The following is an 8,552-nucleotide window of genomic DNA, read 5'->3' on the forward strand; positions in this document are numbered from 1 at the left end:
ATGTTCATAGTCTTACAGCAGCTACTTCAGGGTTTAAGAGGCAGTCTTGATCTCATTTTTCTCCTGAAGAGCAGGAAAACATGTCAAATTAGGAAAAGAACTATAGCATGGTGACACTCATTCATTAAGTCTCCTGCCAATGAATACACTGGGGGAGAAAAAAAAGAGCCCTTTACCCTCTGTTAAAAGGCTACATTAAAAATTGTTTTTCCTCTAGAAATTGTGAAACAGAGGATTTCAGTGCAAAATCTTGAAAACTGTGATTCTATGTTATAATGCTCTCCAGCATGAGCTCTATCTGGTGGCAAGAAACTGTAATGCACAGGCTAGAATTACTATTTTTTTGTTCAGCATGATGTTCACATTCACAAATATGAGAAATATCTCTGTCTTCAACATTTATTTTTGTTTCTCAGAAAGAAATACTGGATTGGTGTGAGTAAGACAGAATGAGGGGGTGGGACTACCACAACTTTTATTCTAAAGCATTTAAACCACGCTTACTAGAATCATATTCTCCAAACCTCAAAGGCTGGAGGTAGCAACACTCTTCAAGGGAATTGATGGTTTACTGCAACAGATTCTAGGTAGACAGGATTGGGAAGAAATACTTCTGATTTCAACTGGAAAAAGACTCTAGATAAAATTCAGTAGTCTAAATCAGAATTTGGCAGTGACTCTGATTTGCCAGCATAACTTCAACCAAGGTTTAAAAAGAGTTAAGTCTTTATTATAAAATTCATCTTACTTAACGCAAGAAACATTTAAATACAGCAGTGGCAAGTTAGGTCTTTATTTTCACTAGAAAAACCTATAATCATTTAACTATTTGTAATGTCTGAGCATAGGATATTCCATTCAAAGAAATGGAAGATTCTACCACATTGCTCATTTCAATTCCAAACCTAAACATACTTTGAGCCCTCATTTAATACTACAAACAAAAGCTTTCCTCACATCTGCAAATTGGCATCACTGGAGGTGAAAATATAGTGTATTGGCTAAACAGTCAATATACTGAGTCAATTTCTCACCAAGAAATGATTACACAACCTACTTTTCACATCATTTGGACAATATTATGACAGAATTCCAGGCTCCAAGCATATACTTAATAGAAGCATTTTTTGTGTTACTTTGTTTTCTGCATTGCATTCTAACACCCTCAAACTGATATGCAAATTATCTTACTGTAGCAATCAAAACTCCTAAGCATGTCTCCATATGGAAATGCCTTGTACAACATGAGTTGATTTAGAAAAACATTCCAGTCTTCAAAAAAAAAATTATTTAACCTTAATTCTACCTAAAAAAATGTTATTTTTATAATTTTGAAATAGTGTCCACAGCCCCATCTCTTTGCAGTGAGACATGGTGTAAAAATAGTCCCGCATCTTTGTAGCCCAGTAACTGGTACAGGTAAAGCACCACATTTACTTGAGTGCTGAATACGTAGCTACCCATCTAGCAAAACGCTAGATTGTGCTTTTGGGAATACGATTTATCTGAAGGAATACAAGTAAGCCTACAGTGTCCCATAGAACTGAAACTGGAAAACAGTTATGCAGCCAGGAAGCCAGCTGTAAATCCAGGTGTTCCTTGGAATGTGACCTTATTCTTATATGGATAGAGTAAAAATATGCAGCTGCAATATTTTAGCAGTCAAAAAACCTAAAATCACATTATTGCAAGATTGTGACTGGATTCTCTAAAACCAAATCAGACCCTTTAGATGTCAGCCTGGACCTGCAAAACCACAGAGCAAGTCAGTGGGCTTAATGTTGACAGGGACCAAGTTTCTCATGAGTTTTTCAAAGAAGTCCTCATTTACGTCATCTGGGACCAGAAGAATTTATCTTGAGCAGTGTCTCAGCTCTGCCCATGACAGGTAATTTTTACTGCACAAAGGGGGTTCCTAGCATGTACCTCATAACCACTCCTGCCTTTTGCTCTGTCCTATATAGCCAACATCTGTACTTCTAAAACTTGGAGTGGAGTATTTCTCTAGGAAAGGATTTACCACTTTTGACAACAACTCAAGCCCTCAACTCTCAGTTCCTATTTCTGCACTGTCCCACAGTTACCCTCAGCCTCCTAAGAAGCACAATCCTGAAAGTAAACTCAATGCTAGATAACCACACACCACACTTATGCCATTACATACCCCAATTTTGAACCACTAAGCTCACTGCAAAATAAGCTGCTACAAACGTGCTTTTTTATGACAAGAGCCAGTTAATTCCTCATTTCATTGCCTAAATAGCGTGTTTTTCTATGAAAACTCTATATTTGTTCTCTGGTCGTTTCGGTGTTCTCTAAAGTTCTAATACAAGATCATCAAGGGCTAATTGTCTGGAAACACAGTTGATAGAAATAGCTAGTCATCCTATAATCTGTTCTACATTAAATCTCCTCAGGGGGCATGGAAGCAGAACACCAGCATCCACAGAGATCCTTTGCATTTTTAGCTAGGAGCAAATACTCAAGTTAACAGCAGAAGGAAAACAACTACGAAGAATGTCCTCAGCCACATAAGATCAAGTAAAACAAGGGCAAATGCTAAGTAAGAAAGCACTCTGCATAGTATGTTTCAAGGGATACATTTGTTGTTCTTATGGTACTGACCTATGTCAAAGGAACAAACCCAGAATTACTTAAAAGGGCAGTTCAGAAAAGTGTCTATTTCACTGTCTTGGTGAAGGTTGACAGGCTTCCGAGCAGGAATGAGGTCTTGTATTTCTGTTTACATTAAAGGTGAAGTGCCTAAAGAGCATTAACTAAGTTTGGAGTAATGCTTATACTTGCCCTATCTCAGGAAAAGCAGTAAGGACCATAGTAATTGCAGGAATACACCTCCCTGGAAAAGCACTCGAGGTGCTGCCACAGGTATGGGGGTTCAGGTGGGTTGTTCTGATTGCTGCTGGCTAAGAGCACACTGCCCTTCCCAACAACTCGAGTCCAATGGTAGTATCCTCATACAGTATAGGGGAATATTTCATGTATCCATTCAGCAACTCTATCTTTAAAAAGACAAAACAAAAATTGCTTGAAGGTAATTCACAGTTAATACCGCCTCCAGCTTTAAAAGTGCAGAATCACAGTTATTACCAAGATGTCAAATGCAAATAGCTTAACGTAGGCCAATGGTATTCCTCCTCATAGTAATTGCTTATGACAAGAGGCACACCCCAAAGAAACACTGAGCACGTTTAAAAAAGCAAAATGCTTTACTAAAAAATGAACTTTACTTCCCTAAACATTATAACAGATATTTGGTGCTTCAGCAAAACGGACTACCATAAACCACCTGAAAAGCGCTCCCAGTAAATACATATTTCCATGATACCGCATAGAAAACCAATAAGGAATTTCAATCTTGTGACAGAGGAAATACCTAAATTGAAGCTAAACACAGGACAAATTATGAAAGTGTGGGGTGAAACTGATTAAGTCAAAAAAATAGGAAGAGGTTAGTAATTAGGGTACACAGACATCGGAAAAGGCTGTCATCAGGTTGCTGGGGGACACGTTCTTTCCTAATAAAAGGAGGAGCTTCACAGAGAAAAAAAGTGCCCAACACAAAGCAGGGAACTGTTTCCAAACATTTTATTTTCCATTTCAACGAGCAAAAACTTTAGCCGTAAGATTTTGTGCATGCGATCAGCTCTTTTCCTTCAGAATTTGACCAGAAAACCACCCCTTTGCAAAAACATTACATCGCACTTCCAACAAAGGACATTTGTTGCTCGTGCCACGCAAAACACCTCCTCGAAACCCCCTCCTGCACCGGCGCACACGTGTGGCCCCAACTCCTTTGTGTCTGCGAGCGAGCTGGGCTTCCAGCCGCCGAGAGATGCTTCCAACAGCTCCCACCTCTCTCTGCTCGCGGTCTTTACATGGAAATGGGTTTTAATTACTGTGATTTTCCTGCTGCGGGTCCCGCACGGGGCGCAGCTCGGCGGGCACGGGCTGATGGAGCCGTGCGAGGCTCAGCTCTCTCAAATGAGAGAGAAGAACCGGACCCGGCGATGCCGCTGCGCTCGCTGAAGCTCCCTTTAGAGCTCGAATCAAAGCCAACGCAGCCCTCCCGCCTCTTCCCCCCCGGGGCTGCACGACTCTCCATTCAAACCCAACCCCGCGGACAAGTGAAAAAGCGCACCCAGTTCAACTTTTCTTTGCCTTAAGGTTGAGCCGCGATGAAGAGCGAGTTGCCCGGGGCAGCGCAGGACCCTGGCCCGCGACGGACAAAAGCTGTCCTTCCCTCCCTCCCTCCTGCCGAGCCCCGCGGTGTCCCCCCGCACTCACATGTCCCGCTGGAGCCGCTCCGCCGCCGCCAGCGCCCAGCACAGCCACAGCCACGCCGGCCCCGCGCCCATCGCCGCCGGGAGCACCCGGAGAGGGGGAAACGAGGAGGAGGAGAAGAGCGGCCTCGGCTCGGCGGCAGCAAGCAGCCGAAGCAGCACCAGCCCTCCAACTCATTTAAAGCCGCGGCGAGGCGCGCCACTGGCCGGGCGGACACGGCCCGCCCCCGGCCCGCCCCCTCCTCGCCAGCCCCCGCCTCATCTCCCTCATCCGCTCGGGGGGGAGACTGCCTAGTCCCTGCCTACACCTGGGCGCTCGGAGCCGTTTGCTGTGGTCCCCCCTTCCTCCATCCCTCCTTACCCTCCTCCATCCTTTCCTCCATCCTTCCCTGTCTCCATCCCTCCCTTGCTCCTTTCCTCCCTCCCTCCCTCCCTCCCTTCCTCCATCCTTCCCTTGCTCCCTCCTTCCCTTTCTCCTTCCCTTCCTCCCTCCATCCTTCCCTCCCTCCATCCTTCCCTCCCTCCCGGCTCTGTCTTCGTACTTCACCGCCTCATCTCCCTTTTTCTACTGCGTCCTTTTGCGTCCCATCCTTTAAAGGGACTTTCCTCCTGGTCCATATTCCTGTTGGGTACAAGGCAGAGAAGTGGAGATAAAGGAGGGATTTGATTGCACTGAAAAATACATGAAGTTACATGCAACCTCGTGTCTATGAGGGTTAGCAGCTCTCAGAGGAGCGCTGACCATCTCTGCTCGCTCTCTCTTCTGCTCCTGAATGCCAGGCTGCTTCTGCTTTATTGTCAGAGGTGTATCTTCGCTTCTCTTTTTTTTCCTCTGGTCCTTCTTTGTTCTGTGCGTGACACCCATTGCAATCACATCTGAGCGCTTCAAAGAGTTAACTGTGAAAATAAATGCATTTAACATCATGAGGAAGGGATAACACCCCTACTGCTGAGAGTTAAGGATGGCAAGAATGCAAAGCTGGGAACTGAGGAGAGGTTTCTTAAATCCCAGAGTTACATGCTGTCCTCCAGGCCATCCATCCTCTCCTTTTTATGATCTCTCCAGACCTTTACTGCTGTCAGAAGCCAAGTGTTTTCCCCTTACAGGCAGCAGAAGGGAGACCAACTGACCTGGAAAGGCAACTGAGCATAGTAGCAAATGAAAAATGGGGAAAAAAACACACCTTAACCATTTTATGATCTAATGTAGGACTCGGGGTCCATTACACCACTATTTTCCTATCTCTAGAGACCCGTGACTAACCAACCACTGGGCTGTGAACAAGCAGATGGGCCTTTAGCCAACTGACACTAAAGACCACTGTGATTTCCTTCCACTCCAGTGGAATGGGCTCCGTCTCAAGTTGCTCCAAATTAGCTCCTGTACGAATTTGTGACAGAGAGAACTGCATGGGTATGCTAACATCCTCCTGGGTTTGGGGTCAGCCTCAGTTTTACAATACATTCATTAGTCTTCCTTTCATTCCTGTAATGAGATACTCTGACTTCTTCACACACGCTTTACAAGCACGTTTCTCTGTGTGGATTCTATTTTCCAAGGCCTTTGCTAAAGTGGGTAAATATTTACCGGTCATAATAAGAAAGCTAGTTTTATACTGCCCATTGCTTTGAAGCTTGCATTGACTTGATCTCTTTGAGATCTGATCAACTGATTTCTTTTTCATGGTAAAGAAAACGTACAGCCCTTATCTGACCTTAGAGCAGATTAATTGTACCCTGAAATGTCCATTGAATGGCTAAGCCTTTCTTGAATCTGGAGCAGTTTTAACTCTGCAGACCTTGTGTTGCACTAATCTCGTTACCCCCTGCAGAGCCCATAGTTTTCTAATAACTTTATTTCTTAAGCTCCAGAAAATCTTTCTTCATAAAGCTGTACACCTTCATTATGTCAAGGCTGAGTTTTATTTATGTCCTGAGATGTCATCCCAACCTGGATCATTTTCGGGATCACATCATGGCAAAATAGCAAAAGATCTTACTGCTCAGTTGTTGTTTTTTTCCCAGAAAGGTAAATTGGTCTTTCAAAAATATGTTAATTTTTCCATCTCAAGGAATTTAACAATAAGATATTCAACACTATTTTTCAAACCTGGATGTGATCATTACAAATGATACACAACATTTATTATACCAAGTTATTAAGAACAATGAAACAGCAACACGCAGATTGGAAGGTACTGAAGTGCAGAGTATCTTACTTGGTGAAGCCCACTTAATGGATGAGACCTTTTCCTGGGGGCCACACAGCAAAATACAGCTGCCACTGAATTCTGAAGATGGAGCGGTGTGCAATCTCCTTGAAATCTATGTAGAAAGCCTTGCGTGCCTCACTTGAGCAACTATGACGATGACATTCTCCTGAACCGAAATGTAAACCCAGTCTGTGCAATGTGTCCTTCTTACAAATATTATCTCATATTTTATCTTCAGTTGTGTTTTAATTGAGAATATCTTGCAAAGCTGTTGACTTTAATGGGACAATTCACATAAGTAAGAGTTGCAGGGAACCAGCACTGGTGAAGGCAGTTTCAAAAGCCTGCTGGGATAATTGATCCGACTGTGCTCAAGTCAGTTAAGTCTTCAGACCTGATACAGATGTAAAAGCAGACTCATTTATTCTAGTTCTTACAGTGGTAACAGTGGGCTGTGTCAGGAAAAAGGGTAGTAGATACAGCATCAGTGGCTTCTTTATATTCTTTATATGTGACCAGCTAGACCTATGTCTACTGTTGTGAAACTTATTTGCTATACAACTCTGCATCTTTGATATCTACAAACTGTATCTTGGCCACCATCAAACCAAGCGCTGAAAGTGTTAACAAAGGAGTTCCCTTCCTGATTGGTGAAAGGAGTAAATTAAATTGCATCTTGCTCTGCTAAACCAGCTTTTGAATTGAGCAGCTAAAATACTGGTTCCCCTTGGTGGCTTTGTGCAAGTGAACTATAATCTAATTCAATTGTATAGAATACAAGCGGTCAGAAAAAAACAGCTCATACCCTAGATGTAGTACTGCAGGACTTTCTGTGGGGTGGAAAATACATAATTTTCATTATTCTCCTCTCTTGTTGATTAGAAAACTGTTCTAACATATTCCAGTGCAATCCAAATTAAGCACATTGTTTACAGCATTGTCCAGAGCGTGAACTCTGTAGAAAAGTTGCTCTCTCTCATGAAGTCACATCCTATTCTCTCCATTTTAAAGCATATTTCGCTCTCCATTAACGTTTTATTTTTCATTAATGATTTTGTCTTCCTACAAAGATGTCATGAAAGTTGTTGTGTATCCCCAAGCATGAATGATTGTGCCCACAACTTAGAGTCAGTAACATATCGCTACTTTCTATTTTAATTTTTCTGTCTACTCCTCAGTATCCCTGTTTCCAGTCATTTTAAATCGTAGCCAGTTACAGGATTTAACATTCCCTTCTGATAGAAAGACATTTTCATGTGAAGATTGTAATTAGGAAGGCTGTGCTGTGTTCTGTTATTAGCAGGAATTGTGATTTTTGGAGTGGTGGGTTAATTGCTAATAACCATATGCAATGCTTCTCTCAAGATGTTTCCCATTACAGTAATTAACTTAGCAGCTGGGGTAACAGACATTTACCATTTGTCTTCACAGTATCCCTGATTTAGGATTGTTCCAAAAACCTATTTGGATTTTGTTTGTTCAATTCCCAGGTGTAAGATGAAAAAGGGAGGATGCTGAGAAAGGGAGATTTGGAAAGAACAAGTTGCAGGGATAGTACCTGTTCTCGGATGGGAACTGTCTATCAGTGTATCCTCAGGATTTCTGATTTTTTCTTCACTAGTCTTAGCCTTTGACCATTATTTTCCTCAGTGCCAACTGGATGGAGAGTATGTCAGACCAGCCTGAATCAGAGAATGTTTACAAAATTTACTGATTACTCTGTTGCTCAAATTAATCTGATTAATTTTTTGCCTTCTTGAGGATTTATTAATTGAAAAGTGTAGAATTTATTATTGCCTACTCATGTCCTTAAGCTAAAAATCCCTACAGTTTATGATTATTTTTCTTTCATGTTTCATAGTCAACTGTGCAGACACAAACAGTTTTAGGTAATTACTTCCTTTCTATGTTGTCTCACAGGACTTTCTTCCTCCACAATAAGCAGTAAGAGCCATGCTAGAATTACAGCTATATTCTTACGTATATGGCTAACGTGAAATTTAAGAAGAAAATAAAGTTAGTCTACAAAGCCAGACCA

General features: G+C 42.2%; 1 protein-coding gene across 1 annotated transcript in view; it reads right to left on the reverse strand.

Annotated features, from left to right (window-relative positions):
- The window catches only part of LOC104063822 (multiple epidermal growth factor-like domains protein 6), a 194,697-nt gene extending 190,220 nt beyond the window's left edge, over positions 1 to 4,477 (reverse strand). The window contains exon 1 of the mRNA XM_054074867.1: positions 4,306 to 4,477. Coding sequence (XP_053930842.1) covers positions 4,306 to 4,376 — 71 coding nt within the window. The 5' untranslated portion in view covers positions 4,377 to 4,477. The remainder of the gene's footprint in view (positions 1 to 4,305) is intronic.
- Between the last annotated feature and the right edge of the window lie 4,075 nt (positions 4,478 to 8,552).

This window comes from Cuculus canorus, chromosome 9 (assembly GCF_017976375.1).
Source record: "Cuculus canorus isolate bCucCan1 chromosome 9, bCucCan1.pri, whole genome shotgun sequence".
NCBI lineage: Eukaryota > Metazoa > Chordata > Aves > Cuculiformes > Cuculidae > Cuculus > Cuculus canorus.